Raw genomic sequence first — 25,774 nt, 5'->3', positions numbered from 1 at the left:
CCGGATTTGAACTCAGGTCCTCGTGACTCCAGGGCCAGTGCTTTACTTGCTGTACCACCTAGCTGCCCCTAGTAATTTATTTTTAAGTTTGGTATCCTTAAAACCTTTGGATTAATTTTTCTATCAAACCATAATAAAAAATAATGTCTCACCTTCTTAATGCAAGCCAAAAGCATCAGGCCCAAGATTCCATACAATGTGTTTTCTTTAATGCATTTTTATCTTTGTCTTACGAACAGGCTTTTTATCCTGTGGAACACCCAGTAGATGTTAGCTTTGGTGATATTTTAGCAGCAAGGTGTGTATTTAGCGGGGAAGGAAGAACTGAAGATACACATATTGGGTATGTACCTCAAAATTCCTTTCCTACCTTCTCTTTTTCCTCCTTTCAGTAAGGCATGATTATGAAAAATTGAATAATGTAGAGATGTACAATCAAACTGATCTTTATAATTATTTCAATTAAAATTTATTGACTCTTTCCCAAACTATTAACAAAAAGATGGCTCAATTTTGTTATATTCCTTCCTTCCTGATTTTCACATGACACCTTATACACCAGATCCATAAGGTACAGATCAAGTAAGTTGATAGAACATAGCTTGACATGTTCCTTCTTTCCCTTTCATCAATTAACAAAAATATAATCATTTTGAAAAGATGTTGCTTCTAAAATGTCTTTCTTCCCACATTCAAAAAAATGACTGTGTTTTTTATGCATTTGTACATTGTCCTCCTCTTGCTTCTAAAAAAAGAATTTTAGAAAGCTTATATAAGGTAAAAATATATATGAAGCAGAATAATTCAAAATAAAAATATCCTCTGTCTTCCTTCCCTCTCCCTTAAAAAACAGGTAATAGGAGGAGAGAAATACATGTCCCAGTTACTTGATTTATGGAGTTATTATTAACCAATAAAAGGAAGCAAATCATTATGTCTAGAGAGAAGAAAATTTTCCTGTCATTGAAGGGGAGGAATATATTATGTAGTTTTATCCTGGGAACATTGGATAGCATCATGAAGAACACCTTTAACTGCTATCATGATGTAGATTAAGAAACATTTTGCAGGTGGACAATACTTTTATCTCATTAAAAGCTGAGGGTATAATGTTTATTTTTTTCACATGGAGAGATATTTCCTTTGAGAAGCTAAGAAAATAGGATCTGGGTACTTAGTTTTTTGTTAATATAACAATATACCTTATAACATGGCTTTGCAAATTATAGATCTGGGAGCCAGTTTGAGAACTTAAAAAATCTAATTAACTTTTTTACTTTATAGAGAAAAGAAAAGAAAGATGTAGGGATAACAGTTAATGGTCATGTTTTGGTTCCCAACTTTGATATCAGATCCATATTAGGATCATGGTCTTAAAGCTGAAAGGGATCTTAGAGGTCATTAAGTTCAACTTTAGCATTTTACTGATGAGGAAATCAAGGCCCAAAGAGGGTAAATGACTTGCCAAGTGTTACACAGCTTGTAAGTGTCTGAGATGGGGTTTGAATAATCCAGGTCCAAGTCTGGCATTCTATGCACTACCATATGCTACCTCAAAAGAGCCTTTGGAAAGGATGAAATAGGAGGAAGCCCTGGCACATCTACCAACTGTTTCTTGGTCTCCTCCTCTTGACCTGTCCCTTCAATCCTAGTAAGTAACAGAGCCAAAATCTAAGCTGGAACAGATACGATGGCGGCTGAAAATTTTAAGGAGGTCTGCGTTGCTACCTATAATGAGGGAAATTGGCTAGTGCAATGGGCTTCTTTTTTTCAAGTTTTAATGATAATCAGATATTATTGTGCATGAATAAGAGAAAAGTACATTTCTGTAAATTCAGGTAAGATACTTCCAAAAATAATGAGCACCACAGTGGAATTTCTAGATCTGATGCTGATCTGGCACCTAGAATTTGTTGAACCTTAAACTTATAGAAAGAATAGGTTGTTAACTTGCCCATTCCTGTGTATCAACTAGCAGAATCTCATGCAACATTTTGGCAAGTGCTGAATCTCTATCAATTCATTATTGGCTTCTCTGGCAAGTACTTAAAGAACTGCTTTTCTATATTGTTAATTAAGAAACGATCCCTATGCTTTAGGTGCCAGACCATTCCAATCACACTGGCCCATTAGCTGTTCACCTATGTAGCATTCCATTTTCTATCTCCTTGACTTTGCGCTATGCCAAAAGGTTCTGCATCATTTAAGAATGACTTTTAAAAGTCTTTGCTCCTGTCAAGGCTCAGCTCACATGCCACCCACCGCCATGAGGCAGTGCCTGATCCTCTCAGTTTTAAAGTCTCTCCCTTGCTGAAACTACTGTCTCTTCTTTAATTTTATTTTTTTTTAACTTTTGACAAGGTAAAGAGACCATTCTATGCCTCATTTTTTATTAAGCCTTAATCACTGAGTGGGTATTGCCTAAGTCAGACTGAGACTTGTTAAAGACCTTAGCTTAAAAAGGCCAAGGTCTCACACTGTATCCCGGGCCATCTCTAGTTGTCCTGATCTATATCTTGCCACTGGACCCATATGGCTCTGGAGGAGAAAGTGAGGCCGGTGACTTTGCACAGCCCTCCCTCACTTAAATCCAATTCACTTGCATGTCATGGCATCACCATGGCATCATTCAAGAATGAAGGACAAACAACGTTCTCCAACAAGCCAGATATGCCAGATGTTGTATTAGGTAGGTACTAGGATACCAAGATAAAAGAAAAAAAAGAAAGATCTTGCTCTCCAGGACTTTACATTCTAGTTAGTCAGTAAACATTTATTAAGAACCTACTGTGTACATGAGTAATATGGAAATATACTTTACATGATTGCACATGTCTAACCTATATCAAATTGCTTGCCGTTTTGGGGATGGGGGAGGGAAGGGAAGGAAGGAGAAACATTTGGAACCAAAAATCTTTCAAAAAATGCATGTTGAAAAGTGTCTGTACATGTAGTTGGAAAAAATAAAATTCCATTAAATTTTTTAAAAGAATTTACTGTGTGTGGGCACTAGCAATATAAAGAAAAATTAATGAGCTACCCTGCTCTCAAGGAGCTTATTGTCTAATGAGGGAGATGACACACAAATAACTGTACAAACAAACTGCATACAGGATAAATTAGAGATAATCAACAAAGGAGGCACTAAAATTAAAGAAGATTGGGAAAGTCTTCCTGTAGCAAGTAGGATTTTAACTGGGACATAAAGGATGCCAGGGCAGCCAGGGGGCACAGATGAAGAGGGAGAGCACTTCCAGGCATGGGGGACAGCCAGTGAAAGTGCCTAGAGGCAGGAGATGGAACAGCCAGGAGGCCAGTGTGGCTGGATCCAGGAGTATGCAGGAGGTGGGAGATCTAAGAAGACTGGGAAGGTTGTGGGGAGAGGCCAAGTTATAAAGGTCTTTGAATGTCAAACAGAAAACCTTATACCTGATCCTGGAAGTGATAGGGAGTTTATTGAATGGAGGGGGTTAGGTTATATGGTCTGACCTGTGCTTTATTTAGCTGAGTGGAGGGTGGACTGGAGTGAGGAAAGATGCATCAGCAAGACCATCCAGCAGACTGTTTCAGTAGTCGAGGTGATAAGAGCCTCAACAGAAGGGTGGCAGTGTCAGAGGAGAGAAGGGGCATATAAAAGAGATGTTATGAAGGTAAAATTGACAGGCAATGGAGGATGAGAAAGAGTGAGGAGTCAAAAATGACGCTTGGGTGACTGGAAGGATGGTAATGCCCTCAACATTACAAGAAGAGGAGAGGGTTTGGGAAGGGGGGAGATAATGAATTCAGTCTGGGATATGTTAAGTTTAAGATGTCTCCTGGAAATCTTAGTGGACAGTTAGAGATGTCCACCAGGCAGTTAGATGTGAGACTGGAGGTCATCAGAAAGATGAGGACAGAATAAATAGATTTGAGAAATCATCAGCATAGAGATGGATCCATGGGAGTGGATGAGATTACCAAATGAAATATGTTAGAGGTAGAAGAGAAGAGGGCCCAGAACAGAGCCCTGTAGAATACCAGTAATGAGCAGCCATGACCTAGAGGAAGATCCAGCAAAAGGGACTAAGAAGGAGGAGTCAGATAGGTAAGAAAACAGAGAGTAACCTCATAAAAGCTTAAAGGGAAGAAAAGGACAGAAGGGTGGTCAGCAGTGTCAGAGGCTGCAAAGAGATTGAGAAGGATCAGGACTGAGAAAAGGTCATTTGTTTTGGCAATTAAGTTGGTAATTTTGGAGAGAGTGGTTTTGGTTGAATGATGAGGTCCAGAGCCAGATTGTAGAGAGTTTAAAAAAAATGAGAGGAAAGGAAGTGAAGGAACCCGTCGTAGAGGCCCCTTTCAAGGAATTTAGTCATAAAAAGGAGGAGAAGTATGGGATAATGGTCAGGGAGGAATTTTTGAGGGCTTTTTGAGAATGGGAGAGATATGGGCCTCTTGTAGGCATCTAGGAGAAAAAAAAGAGACTGGGGATAAGTGAGAGAACGGGGATGCTAGAGTGGGCAATCTGTTGCCATAGTCAGGATGGAATTGTGCATGTAACAGGGATTTGCCTTGACCAGGAAAAAGGCCACCTCTTCATATGCAATGGGTGAAGGAGGAGATAGTGGTAGAAGGTATAAGGAAGATATGAATTGAGGAGGAGGGGAGAAGACAAATCTTTTGGCAAATGGACTCAGTTTTTTTTTTCAGCGAAATATGAGGCAAGATTCTCAACTGGGAGAGTGGGCAGAGGGGAAGCTAAGGGGAAAAGCAATGTCCACAGAAAATTAAGTACAAAACAGATATAAAAAAGTAAATATAAAGTAATTTCCCAGATTGAAGGGTACTAACTGCTAAGGGGATGAGGATAGGTCTTCTGTAGTTCACAGGGGAACTGAAATTTGAGGGCAGACAAAGTGTGGTGGATGGAGAGCTGACCTCAGGGGAAAACCTGGGTTCACACTCCAGAGTAGGGAGAGACTGGAAGGAGGGAGTCTAATTGGATTTTTTAAATAATCTAGACTAGAGGTTATAAGGTCCTGAAACAGTTTCCTACTCATACCAAACCAAAGAAAGGGAGTGTTCAAGAAAGGAATCAGTGAAGTTGAATCTCATGAGTTGGCAACTGAATGGATATGAGGTAAGAGAGAGAGAGAGAAAAGTCTAGGAGGACTCCAGAATTGCAAACCCCGGTGAATAGAAGGGAGAAGTTAAGGAAAGGGAAGAGATTTGGGGTGAAGATAATGATAATATACTTTTTACATATTTTGTGTTTACTTTTCTGTGTGCATGTTTTTATTTTTCCCCAGTAGAATATAAACTCCTTTAGAGCTGGAACTATTTCAATCTTTTTTTTTTTTTTTGCATACCCAGCCCTCTGCCCAGTCCCTGGCATAGAGTAGGCACTGACAGTTCTTGTTGAATTGAATGTGTGAGAGTCAACATTACTGTTATAAAAATTCTGCATCATGTCTTGTATTCTTAATAGAGGTGGGCTTAAGGGGTGCCCCTGTGTAAAGCTAATTTTTTTTCTCAAATAGAAGTTCTGTAGAGCATGCGTGTTGGCAAAAAGCAACAGATGTAGGAGGAGAGAAACATTGCAAGAAGTCAGATATAAATTAGAGCAGCTTCTCCCCACACTTGAAAGAAGATAAGGAGAGTGTTTAGGTATGGGAAGGACTAGAGACCAGCTGTCATCCAGGGCTCATGGCTGCTCAGTAACCAGAGCAACTTAGGTGTTTTATAGAGAAAATAAGGATCCTGCTCTGATTGTTTGGCTCCAATCAGATAAGAAACTCTCTTAGACTAATCAGAGGTGGGGAACCCGCTGGCTCTAGGGCACACGTGACCTTGTCCTTGGGTGAATTGAAGCCTTTTGACTGAATCCAAGTTTTACAGAACAAATCCTTTTATTAAGGGGATTTGTTCTGTGAAGTTTGTATTCAAAGGGCTGCACTTGAGGACCTAGAGGGCCACCTGTGGCATCAAGGCCTCAGGTTCCCAACCCTTGGATTATATGTTACAGAGATGGTGTTGACCTACATTGGCAGAGGGAGTTTCTTCATCTAGCAGTTACCTATATTAATAAAATCGTGGGTCCAGTCCCTATTTCTAAAAAAATTTCCAGAATTAGGGGCAGGGTGGAGAAAGAGAATGTCTAGCTCTCCAGTTGTCATTAATGCCATTACTAATAACCAGCTCCGGGATCAAATATAAAATTCTCCGTTTAGTATTCGAAGCCTTTTATAACCTGCCCCACCCCCAACACACACACCTTTCTATTCTTCTTATACCACTTCCACCCTGCAAATCCTTATATACTTCGAAATCTAGTAACACTAACTTATTTACTCTTCCTCAGACAACACATCTCCAGATTCTGGATATTTTCACTGGCTGTCCCCCATGCCTAGCTCTCTATCCTTCCTCTTCTCTGTCTCCTAAATTCCCCGACATCCTTCAAGTGTCACTTAAAATTGTACCTTCTACAGGAAGCCTTTCCCAATGTTAATTAATTCTAGTACCTTCCCTCTGTTGATTATTTCCAATTTATCTTGTATACAGCTTGTTTGTACAAGGTTGTTTGCATGCTGTCTCCATCATTGTCAAACTGTATGCTCCTTGAAAACAGGGACTGTCTTTTGCCTTTCTTCATATCTCAACCATTTAGTAAAGTGCCTGGCATATAGTAGGTACTTCATCATTTTTATTGACTGACTGGCAACACAGAATAAAGGTACCAGGTAGGAAGAGGGGATATAGCTGGTGAATAGACAGCCAGCTCAACAGAGCAAGGCTAGGGCAGGAAAACCAGAGGTTTTTCAGGACTGCAACCCTGTCTCCCTCTTGTTTGAGTTAATAAAACAATGTCATTGGCATAAAAAATAATTCTGCTTTTCCTATTAGCTATGACTGGAGGAAATTCATCTAGTTTATATAATACATTTATGGATTTATTTAAATAGAAGTTTAAAAAGGAAGTGGGCTAGCTAGGTCATAGTCCAATTTTATACCATTTGGAATTATAATTTTATCTGTTAAAAGACCCTTCTCGTCCACTTTGATTCTTACAGTAAAGTTATGGTAAAGACCAGGAGTTCTTATCATAGACCCCCTCTCCCCCAACCCAGCTAGATTCAAGGGGTCTGTTAACTTGGATGGGAAAAATTATATTTTTATTTTCGTCAATCTTTCACTGAAATTTAGCGTTTCCTTCAGTTGTTTAAAAACATTATTCTCAGAACAGACCCATGGGTTTCACCAAAAGGGTTCATGACATAAATGAACTTTTCCCCTTTCAAAGAAAGAAAGAAACAAAGGTCCAGGGATAAAGAACAGTATATGCTGTCATTCTTTCATTCCCAAATTTGGCATGAGATACATGTTAGGATCTGGCAGAGACAGTTAAAAAAACATTATCTAGGCTATTAAAAACTCCATAATCTAAATAAAGATTACCCCCTTTTATGTATACATGGCCTATTAGTGATGTTAAAGGCTGTCAAGAGATTTAATAAATACTTCCCAAAGCCCTATGCTCTACCTAATAAATTTAGCCCAACAAACATTAAATACCTCCTGTATGCAAATACCTCCTGTATACATGGGAAAAATACAAAGTATAGATGAAAGACACTCCTATCTGTATTCACTTTATTGTCTAGTAGGAGTAAAAACAGACAACCGTAATTCAGAAAATTACATGATAAGTACATTAGAGAGATTCAAAAAGCAGTATGTGAACTCTGAGGGGAAAAGGTCCTCATTGATATCGGAAGGACAAAGGAAGACTTCATGAAGGAGGTGGCATTTGAGTTAAAGTTTAAAGGATGAGTAGAAATTCAGTGGTTAGAGCAGAAGTAACATGTTTTAGACACAAAGAAAGCCTAAAAAGTATAGGCCATGTTCAATAGACCAAGTAGTCTATTTAGCTGGAATATAGAGTGTTTAGAGGGTCACAGTGTTAGTTAAGATTAAAAGCCATTTTTATTAAGATGAATCCGTATCAGTAATCAATAGTGGAATAGTTGGATCCCAAACCTGCTTGTTCTTCATGGAGGATATTAGATAGAAAGACATAATCCACATTTGATTAAGGGGGAGAAAAAAGAACAAAAATGTGATTTCTATATGTTTCATTATGTGATGTTATTCTGAGTCTGATTCAGACCAGGTTGGTCCAGGTTCAGGCTGTGGATTAAAATAAAATGAAACACTTGAAGACTATAAAACATTTAACAGAAGGCAAAAGATAAAACATTGGTTCAAGTAGATACATTCCCTATCTTTTCCTCCACCCTCCTCCACATGGAAACAAGTCTGGGCAGAAGGGTGCATTGACTTGCATGGTTCAGGCCCCAGTCCCCTGGGTCAGTCCATTCTCAGGGACAGCTACCCTCCCTTTTAGGGAAAACATTTTTTTGGTTATTTCTGATTCTTCTTGACCTCATTTGTGGTTTTCTTGGCAAAGATACTGGAGTGGTTTGCCATTTCCTTTTCCAACTCATTTTACAGATAAAGAAACTGAGGCAAACAGGTAACTTGTCCAAGGTCATACAGCTAGTGAGTGTCTGATGCCAGATTTGACCTCAGGACAATGAGTCTTCCTGACTCCTGGCCAGCACTCTATCCTCTGTGCCACCTAGCTGCCATTAGGGAAAAACTAATTCAGCTTATATGGCAAATACTTTAATAGATATTGCTCTTACTACACCATACCCTTTCATGGCTGGGTCTTAAAGGTCTTCTAAGCCATTTGAGCACTTAAATGACCTAGGGCCATTACTGAATAACTATAACCTCAAGGATTCAAGGGGTCTAAAATAGCCTTGGAGGAGCATCTTAATGTAAAAAAAACAAAGAAAAATACATACGATGAAATGACACACCGAGTGACAGTATGGTCATTGAAGACTTCCCGCTTCAGAAGGACCAAACCCCAAATTTCAGTGATCTAGTCCATGTGGTAGATGATGCCAAACCTCTACAAGTTACTGTGGGTCTCCCAGTGAAAAGCAGTGGCAATAAGAACCGCATCAGGAACAACAGGGCCACAACAGTCATTGATCTTCAACCTAGGTCAGGTTCATCTGTTAAAAGGTAGCTAAGAGGTCATTATTCTCCGACCTTTAGCCTGCCTCCATGACAGGTGGTTACCCAGACTTACATAGCTGGGTACCATGTTCCCAGTGTGCCCTAGTCCAATAGACAGCACTTATCAGTTCCTGGAAGCTCCATCATAAGGGTTATACCAAAATTTGGCCCCTTGAGTAGCCTGTGTTGAGAGACTGTAGAGGTCAGGAAAGGATTCTCTCTCACCCTCATCTAGGGGCCCAGGTTTGCCACCAAGTCAGCCAGGGGATCTCATTTCTTCCAGGTAAATGTAGATTCACAATAGTTATGTAAAGATAGTTTCACCTCATTACAAACCAAGGCACCTCCCAATAATTCTACCTTATCCCTCCCCCCATCCTTTTTTTGAGAAGGAATTGTTCAAACTATCCTGAGGGAAAGGATGCCTGCCAGTTGAGGGGAACATAAACCATTTCACCAAGTTACAAGGAGTTCTGTGAGGGGACAGTGACCTGAAGACTCTGGTGACTGTGTTAAGGACAGAATAAGGTAGGACTGTAGAGCATCAACCCAATAATCTATGTCTAAAAGAAGTCCATTCTTATCAGTTAAGGCTTCTTGGAGTTTTGATCCAAGAAACTGCTAAACCTACCCCTTCCTGGAGGGGCATAAATTCATTGCAGACAATTTTTCTGAGATGTAGGACAGGCAACCCCTGTAAGAGAGGAGCGTGATGTAAGAGTTCTTCAAGATCATGCCATAGTGGTCACTCAGATGTAATCACATTGTTTTGTTTTTTACCTGCAAAATAAGGAAAATAGTACTTGGGATTTTTTTCATAAAGGTGTTGCAAGGGCATTCTAACTTGTGAAACTTTGTTTACTTGAACTAAGTATATTTTTAAAGGCACCTTAAAGTTTCTTTCAAGAAAAAATTTTCATAGATTAACATAAAGATGCAACGATTGTTAAGTCAGGGGGGTTTGTTGCTAATGATGTGAAAAAATCAAAAAGCTTCCTTTTCATATGAAATTAAGGTTATAAAATATAGACTAAAACTACCTGAAACTGAATGTGTTAAAACATATATCTGCTGATCTAAGCAAAGTTACAGAAAGTAGGCTTTTGAAAATGTAAATAAAATTATTATTTCTAGGATAAGTATGGCTGTTAGCTGTCAGGGGAAAGAAACAACATTAACACAGGAAAAAAAAAGCATTTGATAAGGTGGAAGAAGGCTTTTTAGTAACACTTTAAAGCAATTTTGAGATTAACAAGCATCTGTTGGGTGTTTGGCAAACCAACACCCAATTTAGGATAAAAAGTATGATTAATTTTGAGATAAATCTACCAATAGTCTTCAAAGAGGACTGTGATTTGCCCAGTTTGATGTCCAAGTGCTTGGTAAATGTGTTGAATTTGGCAAAGGGTTGTGATAAAACACATTTTACATTGATACGTTTGCATTTACGTGATAAATGAGTCAATAAATATGATATGACACAGTGCTTAGAAAACTGCCTTCAAAGCTAGGAAGACCTGGGTTGAAGTTCTGCCTCTGACATAGATAGGATATGCAATGCAGGGCAAGTCAAGTAAACTCCCTGTGCTCTAAGTAATTCTCCAAGACTATAATTTGCAAAGAAGGTACCTAGATGCATTTCTAAGGGGGAGGGGGAAGAAAAAAATCACAGATCCAGTCTATATTTCTAATGTCAAATGTATTATTTCACAAGAAATAAAAAGCTTAAAGGAGTGACTGTAATAATTTGATTACAGAATATAAGTTCCATGAAGGCAGGAGCTATTTTTCATTTGTGCTTCTACCACCTGGCAGGGAACCTTAAATAGTTTTTGTTGTTCTTAACTGGGATCTTATTAGTCTGGGGACCTCCCTAACAATGTAGAAACTATTGTGTTATGAGTACCACCTGTTTTGTTTATGCTGGACTAGTTTCCCTTTAAGGAGGCAGGGAGGCCAGGGGACTAGGATTTGAATAATTGGTTTGGCTCCCTTGCACCCCCCAATCTCTGCCTTCCAGCTCACCCCCCCCCCCCCGCCCCCGCCCCCGACATAAAAGGCTCAGCTTATATTGAGTTGATGCTTGAGAAATTTTAGTGGAATTCTTAAAACCCTTTAAGGATGTCTTCTTGACTGTGGCTAATTGCCATAGTGAACACAGAGGCAGAAGACAGTAGTGTTTTATTTGAATTAGCATACTTTTTAACCTTAGGAATTATATCCTTTTTGTTCCTTGTTGTTAGTAAAGTCATTTTTATTACATTTCATGGTCCCCAGGTGTCTTATTGCATCCTAACCCCGAGCCTGAATCATGAGACTGGAGTGAGGCCTAGACCAGAATATTTGGCACGGTCAACAGGTGTTGCTTCTAATGACTTTGTGGTCAAATTAATTATTGAAATAGAGAAAGTGAGCAAGAAAGGAAGCCTCAGGTGATTTGATTGATAGATATAGCACTCTGTTGTCTGGTATCTTGTGGCTTCAGCATGTGTAGGGGTATATGAGGAGATCTCTCAGTGGGAAATGGAGGGAGCTCCCACCTACCCTCCTCCCCTCCCCCTGCAGGTTTTGCATGATAGATGCTTGAGTAGTTTACAGGGAAAGCAGAAGTATAGAAAAAATAATCCCTTGGCTCTTTTGAACAGTCTTCAAAAAGCAGCATTGCCAGTATAAGGAAAGTGAGAATAAATTGTCCTTGTATACTTGGCAATTACAGGCAGAAGTGAATGCATTTTTTTATTAGGATCATGCGTTAAAGGCAGAGAAAGTGATTATTTCTTCCCTATTGATGGAGATGCAGGCTGGAGTATTTTGATACACGAACTCATCTTATAATAACAATGTACGGCCAATGAAGAAAGCAGATGACACCTGGTAATTTACAGTAGATTATCAGGAGCTGAGTAAAGTTGTTATGCTGACTGCTGCTGTTCCTGACCCTGTCAATATGCTGGACTAGGTAGCCCAGGCACTGGGCAAGTGATACGTAATGATTGACACTGTGAATACCCTTTTCTCTTTTCTCAAGGCAAAGGCAAGTCAGGAGCAGTTTGCTTTAATCTGGGAAGGCATTTTATATACTTTTACCATCCTTCCTCAGGATTACTGTAATTCCTTTTCATATTGCCACAGTTTGGACAGAGATCTGAAATAGTCCCCATATCCAGAAGGCATGGATGGCCACTACAAAATTGATGATGTAATGTTTATGTGGCTGGATTGGATGAGACCATAATGGCAGATCCCTAAATCAAATGGTGGCTCATAAGCAAGTCAAGGGGTGACAGATCAACTCCAAGAAATTTCAGGATATCACCCATTCAGATAAATTTTTGGAAATATACTAGATAGGTAACTTCCCTACAGTCTTAAAAAGAAGCTCAGTGTTTTACTGAATGCTTTTGGGTTCTAGAGAATTTATGTTCCACTCCTAGTTACTTTGATGGCCCCATTTACCGAATCACTTTCAAATCTGCTTCTTTGAAGCGAAACCCAAAACAGGTTGTTTTTCCTTGTTGATCCTCTGAGGTCTGTGTTCTTGGAGGTCTCTTTCCATAAGAACCAAGCTGAGTAGAGCCTTTGTTAGTCACCAAGATTAAATGATGGTTAGAATTTTGGAACCACAAGCTACCTGAAGCAGCCACTAGTTATATCCCTTTTTAAATAAAAGTTGCTTGCCTGTTACTGGGTCCTGGTTGCTACCAAATAGAATGAGGCTGGTTCATACCTCTCACTCTACTCCCACTCTAAGTATTCAAATGACATGTTGTTAGAGACAATTGGAAAGTGGAATTTGATGTTTAGATGCTCCTTGAAAATTTATAGTGGTGCCATGGACAGCCAGCAAATGTCCTGAATTCTACTACTTAATTTTTCCCTGTAAAATAGCTTTGCCATCCAAAAATTGATGACTTGCCATGGTGCTGGGAAAGGTGTACTAAGTGGTCTCTAAAGACCTCTTTCTTGTTCATGAGTCCAAAATGATTCTGGTCATTTTGAAACTATTCACTCTACTCTAAAATAACACCTTAAAATTGCTAGAAAAATCTACCCTTTTGTAAAACTCCTGAGAGTTAAGTAGAGTGCTGTTCTGTGCCTAGAGTGAAATAGAAAAAAAAATGACAAATTAAGTCAGTTATTGAGTAAAGCAATATCCTGAAAACTTTATTTAGTTTATGTTGTAATATGTATTGGTGATTATATTGTTTCAGTGGAATGGTAAACAACCAAGACTCTCAGGAATATACTTCAATAACAGAAATAATACTTGGTACTAGGGAAGTATTTTATATATTTCATATGTATATATGTATACATATATATATATATATATATATATACACACACACACACACACAGAGAGAGAGAGAGAGAGAGAGAGAGAGAGAGAGAGAGAGAGAGAGATACATGGAAGGTAATAGTCCCATAGAATCACACAGATTCCCTGATCCTAAAAGGTGGAAGAGACTCCAGATGCCATCTAGTTCCAAGGTTTCCTGGATAGAAATCTCCAGCAAGTATCATTCAGCCTTTGCCTGAACACTTCTGATGAAGGGCAGCCTCCTCCCCCTAAAGCAGCCCAATCCACATTGGGATAACTAATCGTTTCTAAGTTTTGCCTTACATCAACCCTACATTTTGGCAAATTCTACCCATTGTTCCTAGTTCCATGTAACCTTCTTATGCATTCCTACAATTGAAATCTCTTGCTAGTCTAGAGATAATTAGGGTTTAGGAAAGGAACCCTATATCGTGTTCTAGTGTATCGGAGTGTACAGAGGGCTAGAGTTAGGCCCTGGCCACCTTAGCTGAAAAAAGAATTAGTGCAGGTTTATTTAGCCTTTCTCTAATACCCAGCTCATAACAGACATAATCTTGCCTTCATCTAATCTGGAAGCTCTTTTAAACAAAACTTTCTGAGTCCAATTTTATTTCTTGGTGTGTATAACTTATAGTCTATACAAAATTTTAAGCTCCTTGAAGGTATATTTATGATTATATCTTCCCCACCACTCCACCTTACAGCCCTATGTAGGGTGTGTTACATATCAAAGGCATTTAATAAATGCTTATTGAATAATAATATCTGCCATTTATGTAACACTTTGAGGTTTGCAAAGTGCTTTACATATATCATCTGATTTGGTGCTCATAGCAATCCTAAAAGATAGGTGTTAATATTACCGCCATTTTATAGGTGAGGAAACTGAAGCATGGAAGGTTAAATGTCTTGTTCAGTATTATAAGGAAGTGTGACTAAGGGAGGATTCAAACTTAGGTCTTCCTGACTCTCAATCCAACATGCTGCACTAAAAAGAATGAAGGAAATTCAGCAAGTCTTCCTCATTCTATGAATTATCTGGGGTGAGAATTTTTTTTTCTTTTTGTGAACTAGCTGATGAAACCAGCATAGGCTGCAGCAGAATCACAAATGAGTAAACAGCAAAAGCTAGTAATTAGTTAATTGTAAGCCTTAGCAAAGTTAGTTAACAGGCTAAAATTTCCTCCTTGAGGGAAGAGTCTGTACTGTTTTTCTTCAGCAAACAATACATTGCCTCCTGTATTGCACAATTGCAGAATTTCTGAGTTAGAAGGGACCTCTATAGCCATTAGCAAATTCCTACCTGAAAAAGAATCCCCTGTACGCTTGTGGGGTCAAACTCAAATAGAAATGGGGGCCGCTAAATCATACGTAATGATCCCTGCAGGCCACATATTGACTTAGAAAACCACACGTTTATATGTTTCTTTTTTATTAGTATATCAACCCATTAAAATCAGGCAGGGAACTACATTCTAATTTGGTTCAGGCTGAATGTGGTCAGCAGGCCATGCACTTAACGCCTCTGCTCTTCAACATATCTACCTGCCAGGTATCTACCCTTTTGCTTTGAAGGCCTCCAATGAGAGAAAACCCAGTAATTCTCTAGGGTACCCCCTTCCATCTTTACCTTAACTCAAGGCTCTTTATCTCTTTACTTCTTCATCCCGTTGCCCCTAGTTTTGCCCTCTGTGGTGAAACAGAACAAGTCAAATCCTTCTTCCAAATGACAGCCTTTGAAATATTTGAATACTGTTGGTGTGTCTCAAAGGTCTTCTCCTCTCCAGGCTAAGATATGCTTGTCAAAACTGAATTTCTATGGACACAGGCCACAGATCTGTGCCTCAAGAGTGTTAGGATGCTTAGACCTAAGAGACACAGTCCGAAGCAGACAAGGGTTCAGCAGCTTATCACAAGTTAGTAGCCTTCTTGTTGCACTAAGCAGTTGTTCCTTAGAGTGTGGAATGTTTTAAAGCAGTGCAGGAAGATAACATTATTAGTAGACATCTTTAGCATCTTCAGGGAGTCATTCTCCCCTCATACTGAATATAAGCCAATATTAAGAAGGATATCTGAAGAAGATATGAGAGAGTTTCCAAGCCCTGTTCTGGAGTTCAGAAATTACAATGTAGTTGAAAGACCATTCTGAAGTCCTGTGTGCACCACTTACCAGATTTGGGCAATCACATAATCTCTCATAGCATCAGGTTCCAAATGGGAATAATATTGACATTACTGACGTCACAGAATTGTTAGTAAAGTACCTCATAAACTGTAAAGCACTATGTAAATCTGAGGTATTTTTAGTTTCCTAAAAAGAGATACTTTTAAGAGATAGGCTGATAACCAAAATTACATCCCACTCCAATACATTGTATTAGGGATTCATCTTAGTTATCATTAATTAATAGAGTAAATTCTGAGATAAGGTTAAAAATTTTAAAACAAACAAACTTTCCTATGGAAGAGTGGTTGGCAATTTGTTTTATTTTCAATGCAGATATTCTGTATTCCTTTAGGAAAGTAAATGTGAGTAATTTATCTTACCCAGATTTTTACCAGTCCCTGCAGTGCTGACATTAGAATTAATCAGTCCTTTAAAAATTAAATAATATGCCTCATGGCATTATATATACTTTGTGCTTAACATGCCAGTTCTCTAAATTAATGACAAATGCTGAGCCAAAAAATAAAATAAGTGCTTATCAGTTCAATATTCTTACATACTTTAATAGAGTACTTTTTACCTCTCCCAAACCTTCATTGTATTGTTTTGCATCACTTATAATGTAGCATTTCATATTTATTCCTGTTAGATTGTAAACTCTATTTTGACAGGGATCTCATGTCTTAATAATTATTTGTCTCCCTTTGCACCATGCTTGCTATTTTGCACATGGTAGGAACTTAACAAATGCTTATTGAATAAATAAATGAAAGAAAATATTGAAAAGATATATGCCAAAATTCAGAAGTTTGGCAGCAGCTTCATTGGTTCATAGATTTAGAGTCGAAAGGGATCTTAAAGACCATCTAGTTCAGTTTTACAAATGAGAAAATAGAGGCACAGATAGTGATTAGCCCAAGGTCACACAAGCTAAGTGGCAGAGTTGGAAGCTGAACTTGGCTCCTCTGATGCCAAATTCAGTACTTTTTTTTTGGCTGTACCCACTGCTTTGGGCAGCTATGGGCATAGCCCTCGTTCTGGAACAGAACTAGAAACCCAAGGCCCTAAAGATTCCATGACCTTTATAATAACTAAACCAAAAGAGTAATATTTTTCCTTTGTAATATGATTTATATGTTACATCTGTGAAAATATTTGAATTCAAAATCTTATAAAAGTGAATGTTGAAGACTAAAAGTAAATTTTTAAAAAAGAAACTATTTGAAGAATATTGATGGATATTAGAGAATGTGAATGACTTGGTATATTTTAAGGAATGAGCATTTCATCAGCATTAATATGTTCTTAACTGATATGTTTACTATGAATAAAAATATAATTGGCATTTGCCCCCAGTAGCTTGTTCTTTAATTATCTCCCACTAACATTTAATCTCCCTTTATCCAATGACTCCTTCCCTGATGCTTACAAGCACAGTAAAATCTCCCCTATCCTTAAAAAAACCTTCCCTTAACCTTGCCATTTACTCAAGTTATTGTCCTATATTTCTCCCCCACACCCTCATTAAACAGCCAAACTCATAGAAATGCTGTTTAAACTCATTGACTTCACTTCCTCATCTCACTTCTCAGACCCTAGCAGTATGATCTCAACTCCCACCATTTGACTGAAACTAATCTTTCTACAGTTATGAGTGACCTCTCAATTGCTAAATCCATTGATTTTTTCTTAGTCCTCATCCTTCTCAACCTTGATGTAAGAGCCCCTCCTCCAGGATGCTTTCTCCACCTTGGATTTTCAGGGCACGTAAATCTGCTGGTTTATATCCTACCTATCTATCTGCCTGCTCTCCTCTCTCTCTCTCTCTCTCACTCTCTCTCTCTCTATCTATCTCTCTCTACTCTCTCTCCATCTCTCTCTCCTCTCTCTCCCTCTCTCTCTCTCTCTCTCTCTCTCTCTCTCTCTCTCTCTCTCTCTCTCTCTCTCTCACCGTTCTTGGCTAGATCATTATCCATGCATTGTTGTTCTGCCAGGCTCCTCTTTCTATATTCTCTAGGTCATCTCATTAGCTCCAATGTGTGCATTTATTATCACTATGATGAAAAAGTCTATGATGATCTGTAATTGTCTTGCTTAATTCCAAGTATACATATTCAGTCCTTATCTCTGTCCTGAACTCAGATCCCATAGTAGCATATGCCTGTACGACATCTCTACCTACAGGTCCCAAGGGTGTATCAAATTGAACATAGCCAAAACAGAGCTCATCATCTTTTACCCTAAACCCATCCCTTCTCCTTATTTACCTATTTCTATTGAAAGTGTGATCTTCCTTCCAATTACCCAGACTTGCAAGATCAGAGTTATTCTCAACTTTTTACTTTTCCTTAGCTCATCTACTTCATAGCTGTCTCCTTCCTTCCACTCACATAGCTACCTCTCTAATTCAGGTTCTCATTACCCCTTATCTGGGTTATTATAATAACCTCCTAGTTTCCCTCCCTCTTCTCTCTTCCTTCTCTAATACATCTTCTACACAGATGCCAAATTAATATTCTTAAAATATAGGGAATGTCTGACAGTCTCATCCCCCTTCTCAAGAAACTTCAGTAGTTCCATATTGTCCCAAAGATAAAATTGCAGACTCCTCAACTTGACATTTAAGGCCTTTCACAACCTGGTTCTTTCCAGGTTTATTTAACATTACTAGAAAGGCAGTCAGCTTTCCAAATAAACTGGCCTTCTTAGTATTTTCCAAATGAGAGGTTCCCCATGCCCAGAATGCTCTTCTTCTGCAGCTCCCCATTTTGGAATTCCAAACTTCCACAAAGTTTCAGCTCAGGTCTATATAAGGTGTTAGTGTTCTCCCTTCAACCTAAGAGTACATTGTAAACTTGTTATTGTTCAATCATTTCAATTATGTCTGACTTTTTGTGACCCCATTTAGGGTTTTGTTGGCAGAGATATTGGAGCGCTTTGACATTTCCTTCTCCAGCTCATTTTACAGATGAGGAAACTGAGGCAAACAGGTTTAAGTGACTTGCCCAGGGTCACATAGCTCATAGATGCCTGAAGCAGGATTTGAACTCAGTTCTACCTGACTTTAGGACTGATGCTCTGTCCACTGTGCTTAATTCCTAGTAGTGATGTGTTGTATCCCTCCAGGAGAATCCAAGTTCCTGGTTGTCAGAAGCTATTTCATTTTTATCTTGGTATCCCTAGAACTTAGTACATAACTTTGCATATAGTAGGTTCTTAATGAATGCTTATTGATGACTTAACCTTTTTTTCAGCTTATGAACCCCTTTAGGAGTCTGGTAAAGCCTATAGATTTCTGGCTTCTCAGAATGAGGTTTTTAAATAATTGAAGGAATGTTAGTGAAAATAGAGATGTAATTTCTCCCTCTCTTAGACCTCTGAAATCTATCCACAGACCCCTTGGAGATCTTTGAACTACAAGTTAAGAACTCCTATTCTAGAGACAGTAGGGAATCATTGAAGCTTCTTGAACAAGAGAGTAACACGGTCCGATCCATGCTTTAGGAATATCAATTTGGCAGCCATGTGGAGGATGAAATGGAAAGAGGAAAGATTAAATTCAAGGAGACCTGTTTGGAGGCTATTGCCATAGTCCAAATGAGAAGTGACCAAATGTCCTCCTGACCTTTGCCCTCATGGGCATCTTGTGAAGTAGGTAATACATAAAATAATTATCCCCATTTTGCACATGAAGAAATTGAGTCTCAGAGAAGTCAAGTGACCCATCCAAGGTTGTATTTGAGCTATGTTTCTCAAACATGTTGGGTTGGGGAGGGGCAGGGAATGAGCATTAGCACTTTACAGCATAAAAGGAGAAATGAAATATTCAACTGAAACATTGGGTTATAAATGACCACACCAGAAATAGCTTAGTAGCATCACAGTGGAAATTTGCAAAGACTCAAGTGCCGCATTACATTACAGTGAGTTCTGTGAACTCACCAGGTTAAATAAGGTGACTATTTTACCTCAGCTTCCTCTGCTTAGCTGCAAAGGTGAATTACAGATCAACCTCCAAGTTAAATTTAGATGAGTGTTTCTGGAATCTTGACTGGGGAAAGAGAAAACAATTGGACTCAAGATGAAAATTAGTAACCAATGAGAACCTAAATCCCCTCCTCAGCACCTGCTGCCAACACAAACACAAGGATTGTTCCTCTGGGATCTGTACTGTTAAGATGTGGGGGTGGGGGGAGAGGGAGGCAGGCCCGTTAATTAGAGATGAGAGCCTAAAGTGAGTGGTTCTTTAATACTTCAAGAGATCTGTGATCTCCACAGTGTGCGGGGGACTTCCCTTCATCTGTTTAAAGCTCTTAGCCCTTCATTTCCTCTCTTCCCATGTGATTTAGTTCAGACTCTCTGATTTGAGAAGACTTTGTTCTCTAAATTCCTATTGCTGTGCATCAGGAAAGCTGGTCTTTGTAGCTATGCCTTGAACAGGAGGACTTTCTACTAGCATTTGAAGTATGTCATCTTATGTCCTCAAAAGAAAATTGTGTAACATCCCCAAAGCTTTGACTAAATGGCTTGTCTTTGGCAAACTTTAAGATGATTTTTTTAAACCAGCTATGATTTCATCAATATTGGGAGATCCTACTCAGGAACTTCTTCCATAAATCTGGTTCAGCATTTTCTCCACAAATTAGGGTCCTAGAGACTTGCCTGGGGACACTGAAAGATTAAATGTCTTGCCCAGTCCCACAGCCATTCTTTGTCAATAGCAGTTTCCATAGAAAGTTCCCTATAAGAGTGAAATCGCAGGTTCACATCACTCCCCCCTCCAAATAAAAGCAATATTCACATAGCAATCTCCATTTTGCACATGCCTTACCCATGAAAATCCTTTCCCAACTTCCACTTCCCCTAAAAAGTCAGCGTAATTTCAGAAGTCTGATGTAGATTTGGTCTACTGAGCCTACCTACTTACACATTTGAATTAAAACTTATTTGGTGCTTTTGTTGTCAATAGAGGTTACTTCCTCTCAATTCAATAATCTTTCTGTTGAATCCGTGACACATTTTCTATAAGGAAACTATCACATTAAAGATTGTTATATACATCCCAAGTCAATTTTTAGACAAGAAGATACAAATCTTATGTTACCTTACAAACCCTCATTTCTTATAATGAAAATTTTCCTTGTCATATGAAGTGGTAATAAATTATTAGATAATATGGGTTTTACTCCTGTGTCATAGATAATCTGAAATCAATTGTATTGGACAAATTAATAGAAACAGTATATACACATTTTACTTCATATATGCCTCCTTCAGTGTTACTCTTTTTGTGATAGGTCAATAACTTTTGGTAAGGCAATGTGATATAGTAAGTTGAGCTGGACTTGGATCCTAGAAGAGTCCGTGGGCAAGTCACATGACTTCTCAGTTCCCCAAGCAACTCTTTAAGACTGTAATTACTGCAGATGAGTTTCCACACTGGGAGCTCCTCACACTGCTAAATTGTAGGGCTAGCTGGCCACCAAAAAAAAAAAAAGTTTATCATTGAATGAAATAATTCTCCCATAGTTTGAATTCAGTTCAGTAGGCATCTGTTAAGTACCTACAATGTACGAAGCACTACACTAAACCTGGAGATAGGAAAAGAAATAAAACAGTCCCTTCCCTCAAGTAGCTTATATTTTGAGAAAAGGATCAGCATACATGTAATATGTAAATAGAAAGTGAATTTGAAGTATATACAAAGCAATACAAAAAGAGGGAAGAGAATGCTAATAATTGGGAGGATGGTTAAAAGTAGAAAGTGGCCCCTGAGCAGGACTTTGTAAGAAGTTAGGGATTCCATGAGCTGGGGAAATGGAATAAGTTCATTCAAAATATTAAGGACCATCATGCAAAAGTATAGAGATAGGAGATAGAATGTCATGTGAAGGAAAGAGTTCGAAAAAGGCATATGAAGGAGAGCCAAATGAAATGACTGGAAAGCTAGATGGAAGCTATGTGATAGAGAGCTTTAAATGCCAGCCTAAATATGTTGTATTTTATCCCAAAGGTATTGTGGAGCCATCAAAAGATTTTTTTTTTAATCTGACAGTTCAGGTTTGTGACTTAGGGATATCAATTTGGAAGCTGTGTGCATTATGGAGGGAAGAGATTAAAAACAGGGAAACCAATTAGGGGGCTATTTCAGTATTCTAAACAGGAGATGATAAGAACCTAGGGTAGTGGCTATGGAAAGACAGAAAAGAGTACAGAATGTGAGAAATAATATTTTGGAGGAAGAATCAACAACATGTGGAATGAGGGAGAGGAAAGAATCAAAGAGTACTCCAAAGTTGCAGACCTGGGTAACCAAAAGAATAATTTATGTACTCTTATCAGTCTCTTTCTTAAAGAATAATAATAAAAAATCATGATAGATAAAGAGAACCCCTTTCTTTGATCTTAAATATCTATGATAAGTTCTAATAGCTAAATACCTAAGGAATTAAGAGCCATTCTTAAATGATTAGGTGGTCAAAGGATGTGAAAAATTTTCAAAAGAAGAAATCTAAACTACCAATATAGAAAAAAATTATTCATAATATCAATGAAAAGAACTCAATTAAAATTCCAAGATTTCACCTCACACCCATTCAATTGCCAGAAATGATGGGAATAAGCAGATTTTAGGGAATGGGAAGAAAGGTACACTAAAGCTTTATATTGCTGGGAGAACTATGACTTGTTCCAAACCATTCTAGAAAACAATTTGGAATTATTCAAGAAATATCACTATACTTTTCACATCCTTTGACCCCTCATTCCCACTACTGAGTATATGTCTCAAGGAGATCGAAAAGAAAGAAAAGTTCAACATATACCATAATATTCATAAGAGGTACAGGCAACATGATGTATTGAGTAGAAGTTTGGGCTTCAAAGACAGACTTTGTAACAACAATATTGCTAGCAGCTGCTTTAGGGGGTATAAGATTAATAACGAGACCAACAAGAAGAGCACACTGAAGGCTGCTAGTGTAGGTTCTTTGATCTGCCTTTCTAAAGGAAAGCAACTTTAAGGGGTTTACAATCTTACTTTAATTAAACAGACATATATCATTCACTTAGTTCAGGGGAAAAAGCCAGCACCCTGAATTTCAGAGAGAACACAAATAGAAATTACAAGCAGAAATTATATGAACAGAGCAAATAAACACAAACCATTAGACGGGCTTCTACCTGTCTAACTATAGCAATACATACAGTTACCAGAGAGAGAAGCATCAACGTCTGGGTTTTCAAAGCCTTGGGGCTCCATGACGGCTACCCAGTGTCTTGTCTGGTCAAATCACATGACACTCTTCCAGTAAGTGAGAGCCCCGAAACAAAATGCCAACCTCAGATTTTATATACCCCTCTCAAGGTCAGAGGGCATCACAACCATGCAACTCAAACCTTTGTGACCTAGGCTTTCTTGTTTCTTAAGCAGGTCATCAAAGACTCTTGATTCAATAAAAGAAACAAAGGCAAGACTCATCAAAGACACTTGATTACCTCAGTGCTGAGAAGCACTCAAACAAAAAATAGCAAAAACTCCCACATTGCTTGCCATTACATTTGAAAGAAAAGACTCAAAGGTACTTGATTACCTTAGCATTCCAAAAGAGAAAACAGTAGAAAAGTCTCACCCTTCTTACCATTACAGACCTAGCTCCTGTTTCTGATACATACTTACCGTATGACCCCAGGAAAGTCACTTAATGTATCAATTCTCCATGTAATTGATTATAACTATTAGTTGCAGAACACTTGCTGATTTCTAATGGAATTTCCTCACAACAAATTCCCCTTACTAGTGACAACACAGGTCTAGGTCAAAACCAAAAATTCATAGCAGCACCTTTTGAATCAAAAACCTAGAAAAAAAGCTAGTTTCCTTTTATTGAGGAGTTGTTGAGGAAAATGTGAGATGTTAACATAATGGAATATTACTGAGCTGTAAGTGATATTAAATGGGTCATGAGAAATGAGAAACTTACTGAATTCAGAGAAACAAAGGAAGATTTGTATAGACTGAGGTAGAGTGAAGAAATCAGAACCAGAAGAATAGCACATACTATGACTATAGTGGTGTAAATGAAAACAACAATAAAGACAGCTCATCTCAGAATAAATGCAATTGTTCATCTTGTTCAACCAGGCTGGATGAAGGAAATACAGTTTCCTCTTCTCTGTAGAAAGGTGGGGAACTATAGTTTGGGATGTTGGATATTTCACCAGAATCAGCCATTTTGTCAATCGATTTTGCTTAATTATTTTTGTTATGACTAGTGCAAAATGCACAAGTTATCTGAAACAAGGTATAGCAACTAGAGGCAAACCAACTACTCTTCCTTAGCTAGCCGCCACCTTCAGAATGTGTGAGGAGTCACTGTTTTCCAACTCTTCACTTAGCTGCCCTGGGGTTAATCTCTTAATCAATACCTCCACTCTATTGACCTCACTCAAGAGCCATAAGTCCTTTGGACTGTCTTGGAGATAAGGTGTGGGGTGGGGGGAGTGGGGAGGAGACTGAGAGGGGAGTAAACTTGGTTTAGGCAATTCACTTCTGAGGGAAGCATCCACCAGGAGAAGAGTAAATCCACCACTTTAATCTGTTAACTATTGGGCGCCCGAAGTCACCTAGGATTAATGGTCCAGATTAATAAGGTTCAATATTTTTCTGCTATTAAGAAACATATAAAAATCATTAATAAATTAAAACTCATTGGAATTCTCTCATTTTGTTCAATTCTCCAGTTAGGAAAAAGCCTGGCATTTTGAACACAGATTCTAACCTTTGTCCTTTTTTTTAATCTCTGTAAACCATGAGGTATTCAGTGCTTCTTTTTTTGCAGTCCTCCTCACAAGTAAAGACATACCCAAAACAAAGCAGTTAGAATTGTTATCAATAGTGAAACAGCTTTAAATTACTAATTAAACCAGGAATTGTGAACAGACTTTAAAAACAGAACTCTCTGCTATCCTGGGCAGAGAAAGAGAGGAGAAAAAGCATACCATCACCCTTCCCAATATCCTGGAGAGCTGTAGTTCAGCTACCCTTGGGCCATTCCAGCCATATTTCTCATTGTAGTCCTGGCAAGTGGAGACTGTAACTGACAAGTCAAGCTGTCTCAAATGTCCAGTCTCTAGACCTTCAGTCTTGCTTCTGTTTCCTCTTTGTGCTATCATCCACTTGACTCAATACAAGTCCAGCCTTTAGCACCTCTCTTTCCCCAAAAAAGAAGAGGTAGCTCAAATTTTCCACTCCTACTGCTGTGCCAGGCTCAGCCCAGAAGTGGCAAAAGCCTCTGTCCTTCCTGGAATAGAAACAATGCTAGATTATATTTCCCAGCTCACAAAGATAATCCCTACAGAGATGTGTCATCCAAAGACTGTTACACAGTAATGGAAGTTAAAAATCATCATCATCATCTGAGGAGTTAAAACTTCAGAAAAAAATATCAAGACAATTTTCACAAAATGTAATATTCACTAAATATATATTCAATACTCACTAAGTATATATTCAAACTAACATTTTTACTTTTTTATATCGCTTCAATTTAAGCTTCTAACAAATTATTACAGTTAAAAGCCTCTAATAATTTGACATAGGAGTAGGGACTGGATCTGTGATTTCACTGGCTTAAGGAACTCCAGTGTAAGGAAGATTCTGTCTCTTAATGCAAGTCAGTACCATCTCTGCAACTTGGAGTCGTGGAGAAATGCCTAGGAGATTGAGAGGTGAAGGGACTTGCCCTGGGTCAAAAATCCAGTATGTGTGAGAGGCAGGACTTGTAGCCTGCCTTTCTTGACTTTGTGGCCCCTTCTCTGTTCACTATGCCATTTGACATAATGCCACGAAAGATTAAAAAAAAAAAACAATGATCATGAAAAATTGCTTTGGAGACATATAAAACATGTTCTTTTTTTTTTTTTTTTTGAGAAAAATCCTGCTAGTCTCCTTGTTTTTCCAGCTTCATTGATAATCAAGACCTTTAAAGTGTGGGGCTCAGTGGGACTCCTTTGCTTCATTTGGCACACCCTTTCTAATGCAATACGCCATTGCTTTTGTGATGATTTTTAATTCAGCAGAAGATAATTTCTCCGGGCTGCCTTCTTTCTGTTTTCCTCTCTATGACTGCCTAGCATTTTTTTTCCTTCTTGGTACTATATTGGACTATATTGGTTATTGCAATGTTCCCTCATCCCAAGTCCCATAAAGTGTTAAT

General features: G+C 38.4%; 1 protein-coding gene across 6 annotated transcripts in view; it reads left to right on the top strand.

Moving 5' to 3' along the window:
• The window catches only part of PAM (peptidylglycine alpha-amidating monooxygenase), a 409,388-nt gene that overhangs the window by 283,013 nt on the left and 100,601 nt on the right, over positions 1-25,774 (top strand). For all 6 annotated transcript variants that reach the window (XM_036737505.1, XM_036737477.1, XM_036737514.1 and 3 more), the window contains one exon: positions 240-343. In XM_036737505.1, coding sequence (XP_036593400.1) covers positions 240-343 — 104 coding nt within the window. The remainder of the gene's footprint in view (positions 1-239; positions 344-25,774) is intronic.

The sequence above is a fragment of the Trichosurus vulpecula genome, chromosome 1, assembly GCF_011100635.1.
Source record: "Trichosurus vulpecula isolate mTriVul1 chromosome 1, mTriVul1.pri, whole genome shotgun sequence".
Classification (NCBI taxonomy): domain Eukaryota; kingdom Metazoa; phylum Chordata; class Mammalia; order Diprotodontia; family Phalangeridae; genus Trichosurus; species Trichosurus vulpecula.
This window is presented reverse-complemented; position numbering and strand designations above follow the sequence as displayed.